At 40.1% G+C, this 25,602-nt stretch overlaps 1 protein-coding gene across 1 annotated transcript in view; it reads left to right on the top strand.

Moving 5' to 3' along the window:
• Pdhx (pyruvate dehydrogenase complex component X) overlaps window positions 1-18,308 on the top strand; it is a 57,149-nt gene extending 38,841 nt beyond the window's left edge. The window contains exons 6-11 of the mRNA XM_036183936.1: window positions 2,754-2,931; window positions 4,470-4,617; window positions 7,974-8,032; window positions 10,011-10,169; window positions 14,802-14,866; window positions 17,160-18,308. Of these exons, the coding sequence (XP_036039829.1) occupies window positions 2,754-2,931; window positions 4,470-4,617; window positions 7,974-8,032; window positions 10,011-10,169; window positions 14,802-14,866; window positions 17,160-17,418 (868 nt within the window). The 3' untranslated portion in view covers window positions 17,419-18,308. The remainder of the gene's footprint in view (window positions 1-2,753; window positions 2,932-4,469; window positions 4,618-7,973; window positions 8,033-10,010; window positions 10,170-14,801; window positions 14,867-17,159) is intronic.
• Window positions 18,309-25,602: the final 7,294 nt, after the last annotated feature.

Raw genomic sequence — 25,602 nt, 5'->3', positions numbered from 1 at the left:
GTCAATGCTTCCAGTTGAATCTGATTAATTGTTTTAATGGGCAGAAATCATTAAAATCATCTCTGCATTATAGCAACTAAATTGTTGGCTGTTACTAAACAACAAATAACATTTACACTTCATGAGCTATATAATTATAAAATCAATAATAAAAGTTTATTGCAAATCTCTGGTCAGAATTATTTTCTACTTATTTTTTTATGATTAATGGCTCCTATTCACTTTTATTCCTCACCAAGTACTGTTTTACCCAGTAATCTTAATTACTTCAGAGTGAAACCAAATCATGTCTTCCTTGATAAATCAGTCATGCCAACGGAAAATAGTGTCAAGTTAACATCCCACTCTCGTTCTTTAGATTGATGAGTTGGGTACTATCCTGTTAGATTTTTACCAGCTCCTTGGGTTTGTTTTCATCTGATGACTGACAAAGCTAAAAATCTGGGTGAGAAAATGTGTCTGCTATTTGGGGATAATACAGGCTATAATGTTGGACTGTAACTTACAAGCGCTCTAGAAAAAGGAAATTCCTTTCATGGAGGCATCATTCTGGGTTAGTAGGTTCTATTTTATATCACTGCTTACGTTTTCATGTAGCTGGCCTTTGGGCTCATGACATCAGTCTCCAGGAATTATGTCAGTTGTCATTGACCTTGACACAATTTGAGTTTGGGTTATAAATATTGTGGGTAAAAATTGATTTCCAAGTAGAAGTAAACTGGTTAAAAGCCTTAAAGGTCCACAGACCCTTGTCCCTTCACTCCCTCTGCCACTCTGTCACCGGGTTGTAGGAAGCAGTATTGTCACCAGCTATCCCTCTGTGACTGTGTCTGGTGAGTTAGAGGCCTTGTCAGAAGGTCTTACTAGTAGTTTTAGATTAGGCATAGCCCAGTTCCTGTTCAGCCCCAGCATTCTACCCACTGTGGATTAATACCTTGCTAGTCTGTTCTTAGGAGACAGCTCTGCTTTCACTTTATTTCATTTGCATAGCATGTCCACTGCTTTCAGAGAGGGAGAAGACACACACAGGCTTTGTAGCCCTCCCTGTGTCTGGGTGTACCCAAGGGTTCTCAACCCTGGCTGCACTCAGCTGCCTACCTCTTCACCTTGGTCATTACATTTCTATTCTGGTCTTCCATCTCTTCAAAACCTCATCTTGGAAGCCACATGTTTTCTGCCTGGACACCCCTCTCCCAGCCCTTTAACCTGCCCACCTACACCATCCTGCAAAGGTCCGATCTGCCCAGGCCTCCCCCAGCTCTCTGTTTCAAAATCACCAGTCTTCTCACTCACTGCTTGTCTCACTTCTCTGCTTTATTCCTTCTTAAGAATGCTTTGCCATTGCTCTGGTTTGTTCATGTGACTGATGGACAACTCCTCTGTAGCCTAAAGCTTGGTGGGAAGAGTCTTGTCTAACAACATTTCCTCCCAGCACCTAGAATGAGTGGGTGCTTGAGACAAACTGTTAGATACTGAGTTTAACTGTTTTGAGTCCACATGTGTCTAAATGAGGAGTAGTACCTCGCCCACCCAGCTGATGTGAGTGACATAATATCAGCGACACTCGTGACACTTGGAGGGCTCACCTTTCCCCTCTCCCCCCACTCTTTCAGTATTAGGAATCCAGAATGACATAGCATTTCAATTGCTTTGTCAGTTGGAACTCTCATCTAAAATATTCCAAGAACACTTGCACAGAAACGCCTGCACAGAGACTGGGGCCACCCACAGTGGGTTGGGCCCTCCTGTATCAATTAACAATCAAGACAGTCCCCCACAGACGTGCCCATGGGCCAGTCCAACCTGGGCAGTCCTTTATTTAAGTCTCCCTTCTCATATGACTAGGCTCTGTCAAGTTGACTGCCAACTATAACCTAGCAAACTGAACTCAGGACTTCACATATCTTATAGTCTTAATTATATCCTTTTGTAAACAAATGCACCTTTGTTTTACAAAGTAGTCCAAAAGACAGGTCTGTAAGTAGCTTATTTTTTCATTCTAAGTGATAATAATTTAGGAAGTGTTCTAATGAAAGCCATTGGTATTATGAACTTGGCACTTTCTGAATGCCATGTGACAGTTATCTCATAAACATATAGTAAAATATATTTTAATTACTGCATTGCTCATCTAACTAGTGACACTTGTTTCCCAATAAAAGACAAGTTTACTTTTTAATAAAAATTACTATCTTTACCCAATACTGAGGGGTTATGTACACTCTAGGGTCAAATAGATAGACCTGTCACAGAATTCTACTTATTATGTTGCCATAAGATGCTAAATTAAGCAAGAGTTTGGGGAGGGGGATGAATTATCTCAGATATGCCCAAGGGGTTCTAATTATTATAAATTCAAATTATTAATTGGGTTTTGAAAATGTGTGACTAACCATTGGGTACCTAATAAGAATCAGAAGACCATCTAAGGCCAGTGTTTCTCAACTTTTTTAACACTTTGACCTTTTAATACAGTCCTCATGTTGTGGTGACCCCCAACCATAAAATGATTTTGTTGCTACTTCATAACTGTAATTTTGCTACTGTTATGAATTGTAATGTAAATAAATGATATGCAACCCCAAAGGGATCACAACACGCAGGTTGAGAACTCCTGGTTTAGAGAAAGACTTGCTTAGATTTTGCAGTATTTGTTTTTAGTGTTTATTTTCCTTTCACACTTCAGCACTGTTTTCTAAGACTGTCTATATTCCTTCTTATTTCATGGATATCCAATTTCCTCTCATTTCCAGAGATGCGCTCAAATTAGTTGAGCTGAAACAGATGGGCAAGATTACCGAGTCCAGACCAGCCGCAGCAGCTCCTCCATCCACTCTCTCAGCATCCGTACCTCCTCAAGCCACAACTGGGCCATCTTACCCTCGGCCAGTGTTCCCGCCAGTATCCATCCCTGGGCAACCTAATGCAGCGGTGAGGTCTTCTCAGTAAGATTGTATTGTTTAGATACATTAGAAAGAAAATAAAAACGGGTACTGTGTGCTTATAAGTACTTTTTTTCAACCCATTTAAATTGTAGCTTAAAGTTGTAAATATAGAGAGTACCCCAAATGGCTTTCTTATAGATTTCGTGGCACAAACGGAATTGTTTGTATGGCACTGTCTTCCAAATAGAACTGTGATTCTGTTCCATTTTACCGTGAGTTGTAACCCCTCAGTACAGTACATGTGTGCTGTAACCATGGCATTTCTCCTTGGATGTAAGAATAATTCGCAGCTCCTGTTTATGGGTGTATTTGTTTTTTGTTGAGGGAATGAAGAGCTATTTAGAATTACCGTACAACCCAGTCCACTTTCCTCCTCAGAGACAAGCAGTGTCAAGATTGTTTTTCTTCTGTTTACCCCCATTTTTCTTCTCTGTCCCTTTAAAATCAGGGACGTAAATGCACACTGCTTCCACTGATAGAGAAGATTGTTCATTATCATACTTGGAAAGAACTGAGGACTAAGTTTCATGGGCAACATTTTTTATGCATATTGACACTGTACTGTCCGTGCAGAAATTTGATAGTGTCAGATCTTCCTTAAAGTGGCTGTAGGTTATCAAGGTAGGAAGGTAAGTCTTTAAGACGCCCACAGAATATAGAGACCATGTATTCTATGTGATCCGAACACTTTGCTAACAGAAAGTGTCCTTAAAATATCATTTGTAAAAATAAAAATAAATTATTGTGTTTTTTTAATTATCCTTTGGTGACTATAATTCCATCCTAGAATAGAATAAAGGACAAGGAAGGGATTAAACATAACTAGACGCCCACGCCTTTACAAGAAAATTTATATTAAAATTACAGGAAGCTTTTATTATCTCATTTACACTTTATATTTTGAATTCCTAAGAAATAAGATACTCATTATTTTTAAATCACAAAATGCATGTTCTGTGACTGATTATCCATTATGTAGTGTGCTGCCTTTTTCTGCAATATGCCACTTTCATAAGACTTGCCTGTAGTCAACATTTGTAACAAAAATTGCCTACAGACTGTCTGAATGGACAGGTAAACATTTCTTTCCATGTTCTTCTCACATTCAACATACCTGTGCATATGTGCACATATATGCATTGTACATATGTATATAGTGACGTGTTCCTCTCATACTCGACACGTTTGTACGTACTTGTGTGTATGCACATATGTACATGGTGATGATGGACTGGTTTATTTTTAGCTATCTTAAACATGGTAATACAAGATGTCTTATTCATAACAAATTTAAATTTTGCTATGTTTTATTGCTATTTTAGTTGTATAATCTCAAGCCAAATACTTAGATTTCTTATATTCCCCCTTTATATAAAGAATTTTAAAGTACTTTCCTTAAATTAATCTTTTGTATCATAAATTATTAGGTCTCTAGGACTGGATTTCAGATAGGTAGTTGTTTCATTTTTTTCTTCCATTCTACTTATGTTTTATTGGACAAACTGCCTTTTTTTTTTTCTTCAGGGCACATTCACTGAAATTCCTGCCAGCAATATTCGAAGAGTTATTGCCAAGAGGTTAACTGAATCAAAAAGTACTGTGCCTCATGCCTATGCTACTGCTGACTGTGACCTTGGAGCAGTTTTAAAAGTTAGACGAGATCTGGTCAAAGGTTAGTAAAGTTGAATTGACTTGATGCAGAATGCATGCTAATCTGATGATCAAGTCCTTATAAAATGCACCTTGTGTATCTTTTAATTGTTCCATAACCCAATTGCACTGGCTTATTTTAGCACAGAGATGAGGGGGAGCAATGTTTTCTCCTGCATAAAGTAGATTGGGTGCATAATATTGAATTAGTCACAGATTATTACTCTGCACAATAAGGATTTCTGTTCTTCCATGCTTTCATTCCAAAATCTCCTTTGTGATGTTTCCATCCTGTCGTTCAGTTCACTCATCCTACACTCTGCCACACTCAAGAATCCTGCCAGTACTATTACGGTGCTACTTACTGGCCGGTGGTTGTTTTCATAAGTAAAAATAAGCTTAATATTTTTGTCTCCCTTGAGTTACTTTTTTTGTAAGGACAGATGAATGACTTGCTTGCTCAGGCTAAATGCTTGTCTTAATTTTGAATACCTTTGATAGTACTAGCTGAACAAACAAAGATCTTAATAAAACCCCTAACTGATTTAAGAATGCCAATTTAAGAGTGGGAAGTTTTAGACTTCACATAGGTGCTACCCTTCTTTATGGAATTTTTAATTGTATTTTCAAAACATATTTTCCAATATTAAATTGAACTGTCTCTAAGCACATTTCAAAATAAACTTTCAAAGAGGTGTGGATTGTTAGCATGAAGATTTTATTTCAACCTTCCCAGACCATTTGCTTTTTTTTCTCTCCTTATTCCACTCGCTAAGGCTTTTGGTACCATGACAAATGTCAGTCATATAGGCACTTATTCTTTGTATGTTCCTGTATTTTGGGTGGGGAGAAGCATTCAGTCTTTAACATTTACAGTAAGTTTTTTATAGATCGTTTTCAGGTTGAGGAAATTCCCATTCTCTGTATTCTGAGAATTTTAAGCATGAGTGGATGCCGAACTTTTGTCAAAAAGTTTTTGGTCATCTTTTGAGAGAACTTTTCCCTTTTGGTTAAGATACCAAACTACATTGGTTGAACTTCAGTTGTTGAATCAACCCAATATCCCCCACTCAAAGCTTCTTCATGGACCGTTTGATCTTACTAATGTTTTGTTAAGAGTCTTTACTCTGGCTGGGTGTTAGTGGCACTCAGGAGGCTGGGACAAGAGGATTGAAAGTTCTAAGATGGTCTGTCTATGTATAATTATATTAATATTTGTTATATAATTACACACATGCCCATAAGAAATATTGCTGTTCCACTTTTCTTTCCTTGGGCTTGTTTGTGTTCCCAAGGTTTGTCTTCAACTGGTGTAGAAAAGATGGAAAATGCTTCTTCCTCCTTTACTTTATGGTAGTGTTTGGTAGAATGGGATTCTCTTTTCAATGTTGATAGAATTTAAGAGTGAACTGTGTACATCTGGGATTTTAATTGGTACTTAGGGTTTGTTTGGGTTTTTTGTTAGTTTGTTTATTTGGTATTTTTAGGTAAGTTCTTTTTGCAGCCCATGGAGATTCATGATCATCCTATCCCTAGCTCTCCAACGCTAGGTTATAAGTGAGCATTACCAAGTTCAGTTTCTTAACCATGTGCTTAGTAACTATCATCAGTACTTGGAATTTCCCATAGTAAGAAACTGAAACTGAAAATAGTTGAGATGAAGCCACCTTTGCACACATTGGATTGAGAAGCCTATAGCTTTAGAGATAGAAGCATCTTATGTGAAGCTAGATACACAGTCCAGAAGCTCTGAACATGAAAGTTAGAAATGGAGTGGGGGGCAGTTATCGTCATATGAGGACATCAGAACCATGAAACTGGAAGTTCCTGTCTGGGACATAAGAACATTGAGATGAGGGACTAAGAGTAAATGAGTAGTCAAGAGGAGAAAACCAGGAGAATCTGAGCAGCCAGCGAAGCCAGTAAGTGCAGGTGTTGAAGGTGAAGAAAATGATAATATGCTGCAGTACGATGAGGACCGAATTCTAGTGAGGGCTGTGGACTTAGGTGGTGCCATTGGCTGGGGCTTCTGGCTGTAGGAATCTGGATTGTCACTGTATGCCTGTGAGCAGCTGACGGGGCTAGGTGAGGTCAACGGAATGAGTTCCTAATATGACTGCCATATATTTGAATTTGTATAGACCAAATCTTTAGCCTGTGGTTATCCTTATGTCTCCAAATACTGGAAATGCACTTAGATTTCTACTCCTAGAGGAGATTTTTAACAAACCAAACAGAATGTTTATATATTTCTAGATATGTGACTAGAAGACTGCTGTGCAGCGGATGCTTACTGCATGGTTTTACAGTGTGAGGGCTGATGCAGTTTGTCTAAGCTCTGTTTAAAATCTCCCAAATACTTTTGTAGTGAGCATAGAATTCCATGATGGTGCAGTAACAGGATACATGTTTCTTGCCATATACTCACTAGATCTTGACCATGAAGTCTTTCTACAAATTCTTGAAAGAAAGGGGTGTGCTTTACCCTCTCAGGTGCCATCATACCCATTGGCTGTAGCAAAGGGAAAAGTCAAACATTTGGTTATGATCAGTGACATAGGAAGGGAGGGGACCCAGCTTTGTCCTTAAATTAGTATGTATACTGCAAGGAAATCTGGCCACGTGGATTTACCATAAATTCACAATGGTCCTCAGCCTCTGCGCTAGGGCCAGTGCCAGGAGCACTTCATCTTTGGCAGTTGCTGTGTCCTATGGCATTGAGTTAAAAAGCAGCTCCCATTTAAGCCCCTGTTTAACACTTAAAGGAGTTTGTCTTAAATTCTTTTTGTCATACACTTTGTTAGTACAAAAAGGAAATGTTAAATGCCCTTTATGAATACAATCATCTATTTAATGTACTTACATACACTGTTCTTCTAATATTATCAATATGTTATAAAACGTGCATAGAATAAAGACAGTTGAAAATGAGAAAAACCTCTGCACAAGTACAGAGATTGTTGGCCCTTGAGTGGTGTGCTAGTTGGGCCTTTTACTTGATTGTAGTTGCACTGTATCCTTCAAGTTCTCGTGCGAGATTTCTGGATAACTTCACAAAATGGTAATCAAGGCTTAGAGGTGAACGTTTTGATGAGAGAGAATATTGAAAATAGAATGTAAGGTCCAGAGCCTAGTAAGCACAGTTTTCTGCTAAGCTATACCTCCACCCCTAGAAGTGAGCTTTATCTGTGACTTAAACTGTGTGTAAGACTTCATGTAATCCACATTTGCTAAAGCAAGGAAACCTGTTTCACAAAGCAAGTGCAGATCCAGTGTATTTTCATCACTGTGTGCCAGACTTGTCCGTAACCTACAAGTTTGGAATCATATGGGTCAGTGTTACAAATACGGGTTTGAATATGCTAATTTTTCTTTCAGATGACATTAAAGTCTCAGTGAACGACTTTATCATCAGAGCAGCAGCTGTTACTCTTAAAGTAAGTGGCCACAGCAAACTAACTGTGGCTTCTAAATGTCTCTTGGCTTAGAGTGTCTGTAATTTTATTGCTAAAAATATCCTGTTGTTTAATTTTGTTTGCTTTACAGGTAAAGACACTGCGAATCAAAAGGACTCACAAAGTAATTATAGCAGAATAAAGATGATTTATTCAGTAAATGCTAATGTGTCCTCTGTTGTACTAAGTGCAGAGTAAGTCTGAGCAGTGACAATGAGTGACACAAGCCTTCATGGTTCCTGCAGTTGTGACTTTACAGAGTTCTGTTCTGGGTTAAGTCTGATTACCCAGGGCCTTGCCCATGCATGCAGGTGCTCTGCCTCTGCGCTGTCTTGTCACTCCAGCCCTGTCAGGACTTTATGAAGTGAATTCTGGCTCTTTTCTTATCTTCACCCATACTCATTTCAGGTCATTAGAAGCGCTTTTATTTTTAGAGTTTATGGAATTCTCCAGTAAAAGTCGCCGAACCTAGTTGATTTTAATGAGACCTTGGTGCTTTCTCATTTACCTTCATAGTTATTGCTTGCCTGGTTTTCAGCCTTCTCTTCATTTTTGAAGGATGTATTTTTTCCAGAAAGTTGCTCACCTTGTTCAGTTTCCCAACCATGTTAGTCTGAAGCCTCTGACTGCTCTGATTCTTGAGTGTTGATGTTGTCTAAGATGTTCTTAAATGTCCTTGCTTGTATTGTTGCAGACTTGTGTTCCCACTTACTTTGTTTTATTATGTATGCCTTCCCTTTCTTAGGTCTGTGTTAGAAAACTTGAGTGTGAATTCATTTTAATAATTTGTAAAAAGGGTTAAGATTGTGAATATTGTTTTGAATCCAATTTAGACTGTGTCCGATGAGTTATATAGTTATTAATTAAAGTTATTAATTCCAAGATAGCCTTCCATGTTGGGAGTCTTACTTGTGTGTGTGCATATTTGTGTGTTTCTGTGTATGAGCTTGTACACATATGTGCATATGCCCATGGAGTCCTGAAGAGGACCCTCAGATCCCTTAGAGCTGGAGTTACAGGTGACTGAGCACCTGATGTGGATGCTGGGAAACAAGCTCTGATCTTCTACAAGAGCAGTATAAGCTCTCAACCTGAGCCATCTCTCTGGCCCCTTGTTTTTTGTAGTTTGTATGATCTTTTGAGGGATTAGGATGTTGTTTTTTACTCTATTAACATTGTGGCATTGTTGTAAATGGACAATACAGAGATGGTCTAAGAACGATTGGCATACAGTGTAAAGGAAGAAAACGAGAATCTACAGAGTGAGAAAGTCATCCTAGCAGAGTGGCACAATCGCAGGGAGATGGGCAGAGTGGAGGCAGACTGCTCTTCTGTTAGTAAATGGCCTATTTGGATTCATGGGCCTTGCTCTGCAGAAAGCAGAGAATTTCTGAGAAGAGAAACTGGCTTTTGATCTCTGTATTCAGCACCATTTTCATCCTGTGATACTTGGTAACATCAATACACACCTGCCAGACATTTAGTCACTTCATATATTCTTTTCATCCTTCAGAGTAGTTCTCTTTATGTTAAATCTGTACCTGTGCATCTGTAATGTCTATCTCCTGTTTGTGATGCTCAGGAAATTGCTTTTAAATGGATGCCTCACTACTTTTAATATGTATTCAGACTTGGGCTGAAAAGACAAGTTTTCATGACAAAGGAAAGTAGTTGAATACCATTACTGTTTTCTACTGCATTGTCTCCCTCAAGGTCATATTGGTCATGTAGTTCAAAACATACCATCAGGATTGTCTCAGTCATACTTCGGGAAAGTGTTAGTTCTTCCCAAACATGAGCAGTAATCAATGGTGATCCAAGCCATTTTTTTCCAAAGCAAAGTTTTATGTATTTCCTTCTGTCCAGCTGTCGTCACATGTGCAATAATGTGAGTCAAATTTCTCTGACCACTTTAATCTCAAACTGCTTCTTTCCTAGCATGTTTTCTTTCTCCTTGCAGCAAATGCCTGGGGTTAATGTCAGCTGGGATGGAGAAGGCCCAAAGCAGCTGCCCTCTGTTGACATTTCAGTGGCTGTGGCAACAGATAAAGGTTTAATTACACCAATCATAAAGGATGCAGCTGCTAAGGGTGTACAGGAGATCGCTGACTCTGTAAAGGTATGTGTCCAAAAGACTGTGCTCTCAAACTGTTGACTAAACTTTCATCTTAGCACCTGCTGAGAGCCTTTTTTTTAATGTGTCTCTATGTCAGGGGAGGATATGTCCATGTATGAGTACAGATGTCCTTAGGCCAGAAGAAGGTGTCCAGATGCCCTGGGGCTGGAGTTGTAGGCAGTTGTGACTATGAGTGCTTGGCAGTGAATCCTAGTCCTCTGCAAGAACAGTGCACACTACTAACCACGGAGCCATGTCTCCGCCTCCTTCTGAGATTCTTGACTGATCAGAATGTACTGGCTTTGAGGGGGGAAGTGGTGATCTCAGGTGTTTCTCTTACAGTTTTAGGTTTTCAGTTTTTATCAAGGCGTTACCTATTTTAGGAAATTTAACATTTAAAAATTCTAAAAGCAATACATAGCTAAATTAGAGGTCAGCTTCATTCATGTTCTGGACAGAACCTTAATTTTTCAAAGTCCAAAATTAAATCTTAAAGATTGTCTTAGTTGGGGTTTCTACTGCTGTGACAAAGCACTATGTGTGAGCAAAAGGCAAGTTCGGGAGGAGAGAGTTTACTCCACAGCACTGTTCATCCCTGAAGGAAGTAAGGATCCTGGAAACGAGCTGATGTGAAAGCTATGGAGGAGTGCTGCTGACTGGCTTGCTCAGCCTGCTTTCTTATCAAACCCGGGACCACCCACAATGGGCCCCCTCCCATCAATCACTAGTTAAGAAAATGCCTTAGAGCCAGGTCTTAGGGAGACGTTTTCTCAGTTAGGGTTCCTCCTTTCAGATGACTGTGGTTGTGTGTCAGCCAGCACAGCAGTGTTATTTCAGGTAGAGTCTAAAGTTGTAAATTAAGACCACTGAAACCAAAGCAAAGATACTTTAGTTTTTCTTGAATCTCTTGAAAAGCAATTTTTAAAGTTCCAATTTGAAGGAATTTTTGTCACTATAAAGCATACCACATTCCGAAGTAGAGATGCTTACAGGTCAACTCCGACAGCCACAGTAATTTCCAAGGGTGTTTCTTGGCAGAAGTATCATGGGCCTTGAAGTGTTCACATTGAAACTTTGATACTCATTTGATTGATTGTTTTCATTTTTTCTATAGCAAGGATGTATTTTATACTGTGGGAGAACAGGTTATGTAATTAGATAAAAGGCAGAGGATAAGACTTCCTTGGGGAGCTCACGGTTCTATTTGCCCAAAGTAAACGTTGCAAGTTGGTCTGTTTTCAAGCATAAAGCTATAAAAATTTATCTTAGAGTTTTAGAATTATGCATAAAGATGAATTTAGTGGGTCTAACATTTTTAGTTCTTCATTCTTCTTTGAAAAGATTTGCAACATATATTTATATAAATTAAAATATAACTATATTTCTTAATTGAAAGGTTGTACTAGTTAGATCAGTTCAAAAGTCAAAGTTAATAGACTGATTTTCTGGGATATAACATAAGTTGTTTCTTATTGCCACAAGGGATACATTCCAAGGCCCCCTCATAGCTGCCCCAAATCAGTCTATATGTACTTTTCCCTGTACATGCAGACCTGTGCAAAACTTAATTTATGAATAGGGCCCAGTATGGGGGTTAACAATAACACTAAAGTGGAACAATTTATAACAGTAGCATGTAATAAATTGCCAGCGTCATTACTCTTGCCCATTGAAAACATTTTTAAGTACAGTGTGAGTTAGGTGAACATGAACACGGTAGTGATCACTGTGGTGATGTCAGGAGACTTGATCTGGTGGAGAGAGCTGTCCAAGTGTTGTTTGGGCGGGCAGTACACACATGCGGACGCTGGACCAGAGAGGCCGTGCATGCGTTGTGTGGCCCCATTCTCTCAGCATGCTACTCAGAACAACATGTAATGTCACAATTACTATTCATATCTAGAATTTTCCATTTAATATTTTTAGCCTGTGGGTTGACCACAGGGAAACTGAAATGCCACAAAGTGAAGCTACAGGGTCTGGGCAATCCTGTTCATGAACTTTATTTATCAAGGATTCTTAGCACTTTTGAGAAACATGTACTTCAGTGTTGTGAAGGTGAAATGAGATTAAGTGTTGAAATAACATTTTTAAAATGCTCGGTGGAAGTTACTGATCTGTAGAGCTGGAATTCCCCCGTCTTTGTGTGCATTACACTTTAACTATTGCAGGTTTCATTGGTTCTGAGCAATTTGGCAATTTTTACTACTCTATTACCACATTATTAAAGTCGCTATGCTAGCATTCTCTGGTTCTTGCATTTGAAGGAAGCTTAGCTTAAGAGATGAGGAAGTAGTCCCAGCACCTTTCAGGTTTGCTGAGCACTGGCTGAAGAGGGCACATCTGCTCCAGCCAGGTCAACCTGCCACTCTTGATCTGATGGGGGCCAGGCACTAAACCAGGTGTTGTGCTTAATCGCCTTCGTCCTGATGACTCAGCTGCAGCTCTTCTGGTAATAAATGCACTTACTGGCCTGTGCTTTCATGTGGAATTTTGACTCCTTACCCTCCAGGGAAGGTAGGCAAGCCAAGTTCCAGTTTTGGAAGAACGTCACTTTACAGTGCTGTTTTGTTGCTGTTTATATGTGAAGATTTTATATTGTGTTTGTTCAAAAATAGAATACTTTTGTGTTTGAACAGAAAAAATTTAGAATGATTTTAATTCTAGAAGTAAAATCATTTTGTGACTATGTAGACTAATAAGACTCTCTCTTAAATGAATGCTTTGCAATCTTGTTATACAATTCTAAAGGTGTTTGTATAATTAACAGTGACAAGAATGACTGTAATAACAGCAGCTGGCATTCTGTGTGTCACCTTTTTTTTTCTCCTTTTTGAAAGGGGTCTCTCTACTTAGCCCTGGCTGGCTGTTTTGGAACTCGTTTTATAGACTAGGCTGGCCTTGGACTCACTGAGAGCCACTACTTCTGCCTTCTTCCCAAGTGTTAGGACTAAAGTTGTGTACCACCATGCTAGTCCTGTGTGTCAGCTTTTGTTGTAAGCTTTTCTTACATATTAATTCTCTTCAATTCTCTTTAAAGACATCCTATCAAGGACAAGATAATAATTTTATGAGATTGGTAAACTGATGAGGAAAACACTTAAATAATTTGTATAAGCCCCTGTGCTGTTAAGTGATGGATCTCTTACTCAATCCTGTCTGTCGGCTGGGCTCTAGAGTAGAATGCTACCAACAGGCAGGCTTTACATTTTCCACCAAGTTGTTTGGCCATTGAACAATTAGAGGCCACTGTTCCTCTAAATCAGTAATATTTTCTTAACAAACAAACAAAAACATATTCCATATTAAACAGATGAACAGATGGAAGTCCCTGAAGAATCAGCAGTTACACACACACACACACACACACACACACGCACGCACACACACACACACACACACACACACACACACACACACACGGCAGTAACTTGATGGACTACATAGAAGAGAAGGAAGGCAGCTATGCAGCTATGCAGCTACAGTGTTCTGGCTCTTAGACCAATCGTGTAGCTCAGGATAGAGATGCTGAGACAGAAAGTTCAGAACTGAGAGCCTTGAGTTACCAGTCATCCACCAAAGGAGCAGTAAAGGCTAGCAGGAATGTGCAGTCAGGGCTCCAGGAAGCTAGTGAGGAGCTGTGAGGAGACTGGCACTCTGCCTGGGCAGGCGGGAGCCGTCTTTCCAAGAGGTCCCTGGATCTTGGGCAGATTGGCCTAGGACTCATGCTGGCAATGTACAGCTTCTCCTGGACCCTCGCTTGGCTGGCTCCTTCTCACTGTTGGTATCAGTTCCAGTGCTACCTCACAGGCCTCTGTAGCATCCATGGCTTGTACATCTCCCTATCCTGTGTTCCATGACCCCATTGCCTCACTATTTCAAAGTAATGTGTTATTGTTGACCGTTCTCTGTTCTTTGCTATCTGATGTTAACTGCCTTGTTCATCACCATTGACCCAATTCTAGGAAAGTGCTTGGAATCCACTAGTTAGCTGTTCAATGAATGTATATTTTTAATAAAACTTGCTGATAATTTTTCAAGGGCCTGTGTATCCCTATAAACCCATCTGTGGTCCTCTGGCTAAGTAAACCAGTGCTACTTACTCACTTCTTGACCCCCAAGTCACCCCTAAGATGTCAGTGTGGGGTTAAAGGCAAGTTCCAGCCAAATTCAGATGTGCAGAATATCATTTCTATATCATTTGTATGTATTTTATATATTATATGTAGTTAATATTACTATATATGTAATTATATTTATATATAGTAGCAAACCCTAGGTCCTGTGCTATGCTTATTTCTTTATTAAAAGGCAAAGGCAGGCTTATCCTTTTAATTGACGAGACATGTGCATTATTATAATTTCTCCAAAACCTATGAAATTGACAAGAATGCCAACTTTAATATTTTTGTGGTACAAGCAAAAAGCTTTATAGGCAGCATATAGTGTTGTGTATAGAGGGTGTGGGACCATTGCCCAGCCTTGGTAATTGAGAGCTCAAAAGCTTTCAAGGAGCATTGTTGAGCTTTGACTTCTCCGATTGCCTTGAACCCGAGAGTAGACCCTGTACAAATATTTCCAGGGACACAGTTACCTAGAGCATGATTTTGTTGTTGTGCTCTCTTCTTTTCTCAGGTTCTGTCGAAGAAGGCAAGAGATGGAAAATTGTTACCTGAGGAGTACCAAGGAGGCTCTTTCAGGTAGGATTCAAACTCTGAATTATCAGTAGCATCAAGCAAATAGAATAAGACTTACTCAGTCCATGTCAGCCATTTTTGTGTGTTTGTTTAAGACGTTTTAAAAATATAGGCTCAATATCATAGACTTTAATATAAATAGCAGACATATGAAAGCATTGCTCAGAGTAGTTAGGCACAGCTAGAGGGACCTATCGGTTGTGAAATAAACATTCTCTTTATTAGCTGTTAGTATCATAAAATGATGCTGAAGTTCTTCAACTTTTGTTTTCAGTTACTTTATAAGCAAGATAGAGTTATAAACCTCAGCCATTTCCTTTCTTGTGATTATCATCATTATCATCATCATCATCATCATCATCATCTAAATAATGAACCAATGGTAGTTTTTCATTACCAGCTCTACCTTTAAGTGTCACTAACATAAAATATACTGAATGTAGGCTGTAGATTTTATAATATGAAGAAATATGATGCCACCAAAGATACAGAACACATCTTCAAATGCTGCTTTTTATTCTTCCTAATGTCATCTCTTTCTTTTTTTTTGGGGGGGGGGTTCTGACAAATTCTAAAAGTGCTATGATGGCTGTCACCCCTCTTTCAAAGGTAATGTCAGTGTGAAATGGTCATGGCTTCATTTTGCTGCTTTATCGTTGTGTAAATACAAAGTACTTAAATAGTATTCGGCAGGAGCACGGAAATCTTTCCATCTAGCCCTTTGCCGTTGTGTTGATGAGCTTTCCACCACGACCACTTGGTCGTTGGTTCACTGCTGTGGTGTGTGGTGGCCGCTGGATCAGTGCAGCCATGTAGCTCTTGAAGTTCTTTCCAGACCATGCACATGCTTCCCATTGTCTTAGGGTGCATACTTTTGTTGTGTGGTCCTGAAAGTAGAATTCCTGGATTAAAAGCTGTCATAGATTCTGTCAGAGTTTTCCAAAACGGCTATACAGATCTGTACTTCTCTATCATTGCATGGAGTCCTAGTGCTCTGTCTTTTTGACAGCGTTTTAATGTTAGGCTTTAAATGTTGCCATTTCTTGGGGGTTTTTAGTGGTGCTTTTGGGGTCAGGAACATGCCAATGAATAGTGAACACTTTTTTATTCATCAATTATTTGGTTGCCTGGCAGTCCATCAGATGAAGTCATTAAAGTCTTACATCTGCTTTTTAAACCCAATTTGTAGGACTTAGCACATGCAGATAGATGCACAGTCTCCATAGATGCATGTACAGGTGGCTTCAGATCCTTCTTCCTTGCCTCTGGCTCTCCTGGTGATATTTTAAATTTGCCCATGTTTTTCATCATGGTTGGTGCCATCTGTCTTGTCAGGAACTTTGGCTTTTGCAGTGAAACTCTTTCTTTGGGAGGCATTGCCATTTTCTTCTCACAGGAAGCTAGATCACAGTCCATCAGGAATTAGAGTTCCACGTGGGGTAAGGTAGGAGTCAAGGGTCTTTCTTTCCTGTAAACACATGAGATCAACCCAGGAGTGCATACGGAAAGCTTTCTCCCGTAGCACTGGGAAAGTGACTTGAGCGTCCTGTTCAGCTTCCATTGTTTGCCCGGCTCTTGCTCAGTTAGCATTAAAACACTACTGTCATATGCTTGGTAAGGAAACCTTCCAGTTTGTTCACACTCATGATTATCTTTTCTGGCTCCTGATAGTCCAACAAATTTTAGGGTCCCTCTGTCATTTTTGAGACAGATACGCAGCATATGCCTAGCTGAGATTTTGACTGGGGTTCTGCATTAAATTTGGCGATTCAACCAGTATTGGGTGTTTTCGCATGCTTTGATTTCTTTCATTTGTTTTATTCTTTTCTCTGTAGAGGTCATGGGTCCTCATTAAATCTACTACCCAATATGCTTTATTATTGTGTCATTATGCTAAATGATACTATTTTCCAATTTCATAGTTAAATATTAATAACTTACATATGGTATAATGATATTGGCCTTTTGCCTGGCAATTCACTTAGTAATCTTGTTTCTGTGCTGAGTTTTAGCCCTGCTGTGTAGACCATCCGAGCAGCTGTAAATCCTAAGCTGAATTCCTTCCGTCACTGGTCACACTTCACATTTCTGTTCCTTGCAGTATGTCACTGCTTAGGACCTCCAGTTGAGTACTGGCTGTTCAAGAATAGTTATGATATTTGTATGTATGCTGATGGACATGTTCTTCGTCCTTAAGTAGCATGGTGTAAGGCTCAGTAGCAGACTACAGGTATTAATAAAGGACAAAGTGTATTTGGAGCCATGCTGCCTTCAGCAGTTTTTCTCCCCTCTCCAGTATTTCCAACTTGGGGATGTTTGGCATCGATGAGTTCGCCGCTGTGATCAACCCTCCCCAGGCCTGTATTTTGGCAGTTGGGAGATTCCGACCAGTGCTGAAGCTCGCGGAGGATGAAGAGGGGAACCCCCAGCTGCGGCAGCACCAGCTTATAACTGTCACAATGTCAAGTGACAGCCGAGTGGTTGATGACGAACTGGCTACCAGGTTTCTTGAAAGTTTCAAAGCAAACCTAGAGAATCCCATGCGACTTGCGTAGCCTTCGAAGACCAGACATTTACTGAGTAGTTGTTAACCAGATATGCAATTGAGTGTGAGTATGAAGTAGATGAAATGCTTATTTATATAAGGTGAAAGCCTTGGCCTGAGTTGTGTTTCCCTGTACATTTATTGTAGAAATGTGTGATGATAAGTTGTGACTAATAAAGAACATTTGCTTAGTCAGATCCATTTTTAACCTCTGGTGCTGTACAGGAGGGTATTAAACTGATGTAAATCACATCCCATGTTTGGTTCATTGAAATTTGGGGATAATTGTAAATGTATGATATTGTAAAATTAAAAAAAAATAGATAGAACTCTACCTTAATCGTGTTGAAGTTATAAATGACCTTCAAGGAGATGTCCGGCCATATTGGGACCTCTTTTTTTAATAAGCAATGCTCTTGATATACTGGAACAATTTAATATGTACAGTTACTTTATTCTGGATTAGTAAATAAGGATTACATTTTATTAGGGGTTGTGACAACATTATTAAACTTTTGTGTATATAAGGCCAAGTGTCTTAGCTATATATATTTCCAGTCTTCTTTTTCACTTCTATGACACTGTGAACTTTTAAAGAATAAAATAAAAATGAAGGAAGAGGAAGAAGAACAAGAGAGTTGTTTGTTCAGAGATCATACCTCATAAAAGTTAGGGGAGTGACTGGGCTTGCATCTGTCGCCTCGAGCATTTGAGAGACTGAAGAAAGAGGGTAGCTCTGAATCTGGGCTAGCTGGGCTACACAGTGGACCTCCATCTCACAGACAGTACTGGGAGAATTCTTTCCTTGAAAAGCTGCAGTTGATCTAAACTTCAGCACTAAGTAAGCTCTTCCTGCTGACTTGGAATAAATGGAAATAAATTGTGTTCTCTCTTATTGCACATTGTAAGTTTGTATTGTTTTAAATACAAAATGTTGTTTGTTAAAGCATTGTAATGAACTTTGTATTGTACAGTCAAATGTGAGGAAATAAAAAAATTCTAGTTTAATATGACATGCAAAATAGAAAAGTAGCTGAGAGACCAAGGCTGGAGGATTCCCGTAAGTTCAAGGTTTGCCTGAGCTACAGAGTGAGACCCTGTCTCAGAAGAGGCTAGAAGACCTAGGAAGCAGAACAGAGGGGAAATAACCTTCTTTTATTCCGTCTGTTGAACCAAATTGTCCCTCATTATCATTAATGTTAGAACAGCTTCTCTCTGTTGGCAACTCTGGCAAGATAACAATATTTAAATTGAATGGTAATGAATGGTAATTTAATTCACCAGTCACAGAAAGGCTCTCCTTAGTGTCAGTTGACATAAATCCACCAGAAAAAAGACTATACAGTACAAGTTGTATTAAGTGTGACATGATGAACTATAGCCCTAACAAAAGAACCTTCATAAGTAATTAGTGCCCCAGTATATCACTTGCTAAGAAAATACTTAATTCAGCCATTCAGTTTTAAGAAGCCATTTTAAAATGTACTCTTCAAAACTTTTCTCAAATTAATTTAAAATTATTACCAAATACCGTTTTCAAAATAACTTTTATGAGTTGCATTACTTTCAAGGTCAGTTTGGCTGAAAGTCTTTAAATATTGTGAGGGTGTATGGATGTGCTTGGGTGTGTGGGTGTAGACATGTGCTCCCTGGTACGCGTGAAAACAACCTGGGGTGTGGATTCTTGCTTTCCACCTTGTTTGATACATGATCTCTTGTTCACTGCTGTGTGCACCAGGCTAGCTGACATGTTGGCTCCTGGCAGTTTCCCTGTCTCTGTCTCCCATCCCCCTGTGAGGACAGGTAGGGTTACTGTGTCTGGCTTTCACATGGGTTCTGAGGAGCCAAACCCAGGTCGTTAGGTTTGCATGGCAAGTGCTTTTCTCTGAGTCCTCTCCTCAGCGCCCCCCTCTAATTTTTACACCTGAGGACTGGAGCACGAGACAGCCATAGCTAACCCTTTACTTGCACTCTGGCTTTGTGGATGGATGTCATCTGCAGTAGTGCCTCCATTTCCTATAGATGCTAAGGACATTGGTCCCCGCCCGCCCGCCTTGCCTGTACAGAGGTACTGTTTCAACTGAAGCCATTTTAGTTCATGGGCGACACAACCTAGTTGCCTCCCATGGTTTGGCCTCTTGAATAATTAGGTAATAATTGGCTCAGATGCTTGCCCCTTTTGATCAAAAATAATTTCTCTAATATCTCTGAAACGATTGGGCTCCTGTAAGGAAATGGTCCTTTATGGAAAGAATCCTGTCTGTCACAGCATGAGATCAAAGGACGACCTTGACTTGGGGGAATGTGTACGTGGTCCGAACTGTGTGTGCATCAGCAAGCCTCTCCCACACCGCACTCCTGTTCATAACAGGCAGATATACTGAGGGGCAGAAAAACGAAGGTTTGTACCTTGTCACTTTTTTCCTAAACAAGGGAAACACCCTAACCGTGGGAAAAAATCTGAGGGAAAAACAACATCCATTTTAGCTGATGTTGAGTTGAGAAAGTATCAATGAATATTTACCTCCTCTAATCAAAACGAGCTGCTCCCTCGGACTGTACTTTCTACTTAGTAGGTAAGCATAATACAGTTTGCCCAATATTTTGTGTTGCATTAAAATCACCTGGATGCTGCTGGCCAGACTTGAATGAAGCGTTTCCAGGTAATGTATGAACACTGTTACAAGTATTTACATAATAATAAGCAGAACTTCAATTTTTCCTTTTTCCCCCTTGTTTTGTTTTTGTATGTATTGTATTTGTTTGTTTGTTTGTTAATTTATTTTTGCTCTTTGAATTAGCTTTACTATTCATTGTTTAAGCTTATCTAGAAAATAGCCTTCTTTTCTCCCCTTTCTCTGAAAGGTAGGTGGTGCTATAAGTTAATATATTGTCATTTGAGTAGGGGAGAAATCATCTGGCTTTCGATCTTAGCTTTCAAATTCTGTTCTCATGACAAGTTGCATCATGATGTGCTTGGGCTCCCTTTGCAAAGTGAAGAAACAGACTGTGATGCAGATTAAAAAAAAAATACCACTTGAATCGATGCTATGAATAGGAAGCACTAGATTTCTGCAGACGGGAGTAACGGCATAGAATGACTTTGAGATGAGTCTGGCCATGGTGCCAAGTAGATTACAACAGAGGATGCTGGTCTGCAGGAAACGGCTGCAAGGTTTGTGTTAACTGAAGCATGACTGAATCTGGATCAGCTTTACCTCCAGGTTTTTAGAGAAGAGGGAAAAGGAAGCGTGTCTACCATGTCAGGTCTCTGTGTGTATTATGAACACACTGTGGGCGTACCCTCTCCATGACAGGGCCACAAGCACAAGCCTTCTAAGACACAGTTGCTGGGGCTCAGCATTGGCAGTGCTCCTAACCCCTGGACCATCTCTTAGGCACCCTTAATTGAAATGTGCAAAGGTCACATGCGATGAACCTGGGAAGGTAACTAGCTTCTCATGTTAGTTTATTTCTTTGACCATATTGCTTATTTTCACATTTTTAAAAAGTCATTGCTCTGGTTTTCAAAGGAGTCCAAACCACCTTTTTCTTCCTCAGAAATTGAGTGTTGTCAAAGCTCCTTGATTTAAACTACACCATAGAGGACATAAATTTAAGGGAAATGTAGGCTTCTGTTAAGAGAAAATATTACACAATCAGTTAAGATTTTCATATCTAAATATATTTAATTTTTTTCTTTGTTTATGATATCTTCCTTTGCTCCTGTCACAGACAGGTAGGTCTTCACTGTTATGGCCAAATGATATGTTAGTTATGGCCTTTATAAAGCATAAAGTGTATAAACATAAGGTGTTAGTGTGTGTGTGTGTGTGTGTGTGTGTGTGTGTGTGTGTGTGAAATTCTTATTTGTATGTTACACTTAAACTTTTTGCAGGCCCTCACTATATAGCTCTGGCTGTCCTGGAACTTGCTTTGTTGCTGGCCTTAGACTCACAGAGATCCACCTGCCGTTGCCTCCTAAGTGCTGGGATTAAAGGTGTGTGCCATAAACATCTGGCTCATACTTAAACTTCTCTCTATGGCTCATCAGTCCACTTGGGAGAGAATGCTATTTTCCAGGAAGTTATAGGATGGAGCTTGGTAGTCACCCTTCCCAATGCCGTAGCTTCAGCTCTGTGGGACCATCCATTTCAAAGTACATATTCAAGTTTGCATACTTGCATCAGGAGTATTTTAAGCCTGGGTTCAGCCTGGCTTGAAATTACTAGACTTCTGGCAGTAAGCTGTTCTGTGCCATAATAATTCTTATCTATGGGGGGGCAGGAAAGCTCATTCGTGTGGCAGCTGCTTATCTGATGTCATCTCTTCAGCTCTGTGTGGGAGGTGTATCCTGCTCTACAGCTGGCCTCCCTCATAGTCTCAGACTGTGCACACAGACTTGAGATTACGTGAACTGATCTCAGACAAGCTGGGCCTGAGATTGAGCCTGTGTGGTACAAAGCTTAAAGTGTTAGCCAGCCTCCAGAGTTCTGACACAGGCTGAGCTGGTTCTACTGAAGCTCTTCACAGTCACTTCATGTGCATCCTATAGCACCACTCTTAGCAGTAAGATTGCACAAGAAGTACTGAGGGATTTTTTGTTTTGTTTTCATTAAAAATACTCCTATGAAGTACTGCATTAAGTATCATGACCTAAGTATATCTCCCAATGAAAACCTTAGAAAAACCAAAGCTTAAAATTTTAAGGGCTTCAACCCTTGGGCATATACCCAAACGACGCTCCATCCTACCACACTTACCCAACTATGTTCATAGCAGCTTTATAGATAGTAGCCAGAAACTGGAAACAACCTAGATATCCCTCAACCAAAGAAAGGATAAAGAAAATGTGGTACGTGTACACAATGAAGTATTACTCCCCTGTTAAAAACAAACAAAAAAACCAGAAAGTGAGGTAACTCGAACCCAGAAAGACACACATGCTATGTACTCATAAGTGGATGTTAGCTGTTAAGGAAAGAATAATCACGCTATAATCCACAGACCCAGAGAGGGTAAGTAACAAGGAGGGCTCTAGTGGGGGTACATGGATCTCCTTGGGATGGGGAAATAGAATAGATTTGGAAAGTGGACTGGAGGTAGGTGGGGATGGGAACAGGATGGATCAGTCAGTGGGTGGGGAGGGATGGAGGAAGGGAGTTCAAGGAGAGTTGACTGGAATTGAGAGGGAATGTAGAAATCTAGTGCAGTGGAAATCCCCTGGAATCTCGGGGGTGACCCTAGTAAAGAATTCTAGTAATAGAGATACAGAGCCTGAACTGACCATCTTCTGTAAGCAGTCAAGGCTTCCAGTGGTGGGACAGGGACATCAACCTAGTCACAAAACCTACAACTGCCTGTTTGCAAGATGTACTGACTGAGGTATTGGTGGCATAGAACTTGTGGGAATGACCAAACAATGACTGGTCCAACTTGAGGCCCATGCCATGAGAAGGAGCCCATGCCTGATATTGCCTGGATAGCCTGGAGACCTGGGATAGAACCAAACACAACTAACAGAGAGAAAAGAAAAGAAAAAGTCAATGAAATTATTCCTAGTCCAATTGTCATCAGAGGAATCCAGCAACTGATGGGAGCAGATTCGAATACCTACACCCAAACATGAGGCAGAGCTCAGAGAACCATGCAGAAGAAGAAGAAGGATTATAGGAGCCAGAGGGGTCAAGGACACCAGGAGAACATGGCCTACAGACTCAACTAAGCAGAGCTCATAGGGGTTCACAGAGACCAAAGTGGCAATCAGGAAGTCTGTATGGGTCTGAGCTTGGTCCTCTGCATATACGTTATGGTTGTATAGCTTGATGTTCTTGTGGAACTCCTAATAGTGGGAGTAGGGGGTGGCTCTGACTCTTTTGCCTCCTCTTGGGACCCTTTTCTTCCTATTGGGTTGCTTCGTATAGCCTTGATATGAGAGTTTTTTCCTAGTCTTATTGTATCTTGTTATGCTATGTTAGGTTGATATCCATGGGAGGCCTACTTTTTCTTGAAGGGAAATGGAGGAGGAGTGGATTGGGAGAGGAGGTAGGAGGGATGGAGCGGGGAAGTGGTTAGGACATAATGTAGTAGAGAAGAATAAATTTTAAAAAAATGTTATCCCCCCCCCTCCAAAATTTTTTAAGGGCTTAATCCCTCTAGGGATAAAATATATAGATGAGCCAAGTGCAATGGCATTTGCGTGTAGTCCCAGGTACTGAGGATGGAAATGCAGGCATTCAAGACCAACCTGAGCAACAAAATGAGAATAAAACAAGAACTCAGCCAGGTGTGATAGCACACAGCCCTTGAGAACGGGCAGCAAGAGCATCAGGACTTGAAGGCTAACCTGGGCTCTGTAGTACCATCCTGTTGTTTGTCCAAAAAGAAAAAGAATGTTCAAATAAATTCAATAAAGAGCACCTTAGTTTTTAATCTGGTCCATGTTCAGAACCCAAAATTTTTTTCCATCCCAGTTGTTCCTGTCTTCTATATGAATAACTGTCCTTGGACCTCCAATCAGTCAAAGGTTAATAGCTGGTGACAGTTCATTAGTTTACCCAGACCAGCTATGTGGATAGGGACCAAATAAATAAGCAAGCCTCCAGGACACAAGTGAGGGCAGGAGGCTGGGAGCACATGGTATATGTATTGGCAGAACGTCAGTTGGTGATCAGCAGGGCAAGCCAGGGCTGCCATTTTCAGGTCTGCAGAGCCAGGACAACTTTCTCGATTAAGGAGCAAGGCAGCAGCTGGATTCTGCAGTCATCCTTCAGCAGAGGAGTCTTCCACTGAAGAAGTTTAGCTTCAAGTTTATTGTAAGGAAAAATGCCAGAAAATACAATTCAGAATTGTAAAGCAGGCAGAATTTAAGAGTAAATATGAAGCTGAGTGACATTGATATATATAGTAACTGGCACAAGAGAGAAAAGTGAAATATCATTAATTTGGAGTGGGATATAATGGCAAGATGATTATAAATCTATCGCATTATAGATGGTGATGGTTCATTTTAATTGTCAAATAGACAATCTAGAATCACCTGGGAAGGGAGTCTCAATGAGGGGTTGTCCAGATTTGGTTGGCCTGTGGGCATGCCTATGAGAGATTGTTGTAGTTGGTTCATTGAGGTGGAAATACCTATTCTAAATATGGGCTACAATCTTTGAGTTGGGTGCTAAACAGAATGCAAGAGCAAGCTGGCCATTAGCATGATTAGTTCCATGCTCTTTGCTCTTGACTGTGGATGTCATCTGTAGTGGTTTGAATAAGAATAACTCCCATATTTGAATACTTAGTCACCAGGGCATGAAACTCTTTGCTAGGATTAGAAGGATTAGGAGGTGTGACCTTGTTGGAAGAAGTGTGTCACTGGGGGTAGGCTTTAAGGTTTCAAAATCTCACAATCTCAGCTACTGATCCAGTGCCTACCTCCATACCACCTGCTCCCGCCATTAATGACAATGGACTAAACCTCAATAACTGTAAGCAAGCCCCCAGTTCAGTACTTTCTTTCCTAAGAATTGCCTTGATCACGGTATCTGTGGTAGTTTGAATGGAAGTGGCCCCATAATCTCATAGAGAGAAGCACTATTAGGAGATAAGGCTTTGTTGGAGTGGGTATGACCTGGTTGGAGAAAGTATGTCACTGTGGGGGTGGGCTTTGAGGTTTCCTATGCTCAGGATACCACTCAGTGTCTCAGTTCACTTCCACCTGCTTCTGGTGAAGATGTAGCACTCTCAGCTCCAGCACCACATCTGCCTGCACACTGCCATACTCCCCATCATGATGGTAATGGACTGAACCTCTGAAACTGTAAGCAAGCCACCCCAATTAAATGTCTTCTTTATAAGAGTTGCTGTGGTCAAGGTGTCTCTTCACAGCAATAGAAACCCTAAGACAGTATCTTTTCACAGTAATAGGACACTGACTAAGACATCATCTGACCAGCTCTTCAAAGCTTCCTCTGATATGACATTCCTGCCATAATGAACTATAACCTGGGATCATGGGCCAAATAACACTTAAATTGTTTTGGTCAGAGTATTTTGTTATAGCAACAGGAAGAGAATAAGGCAGCCTACTATTGGGGGCAAAACAAATCGATGTCATTTATTTCAGTACAGTATGACCTGACATTGGTCAAATTATAAATAAAATGTGAATGTTGGAAGACATTCTTCATTTAGCACCTGT

Source organism: Onychomys torridus, chromosome 4 (genome assembly GCF_903995425.1).
Source record: "Onychomys torridus chromosome 4, mOncTor1.1, whole genome shotgun sequence".
NCBI classification, from domain to species: Eukaryota; Metazoa; Chordata; class Mammalia; order Rodentia; family Cricetidae; genus Onychomys; species Onychomys torridus.
This window is presented reverse-complemented; position numbering and strand designations above follow the sequence as displayed.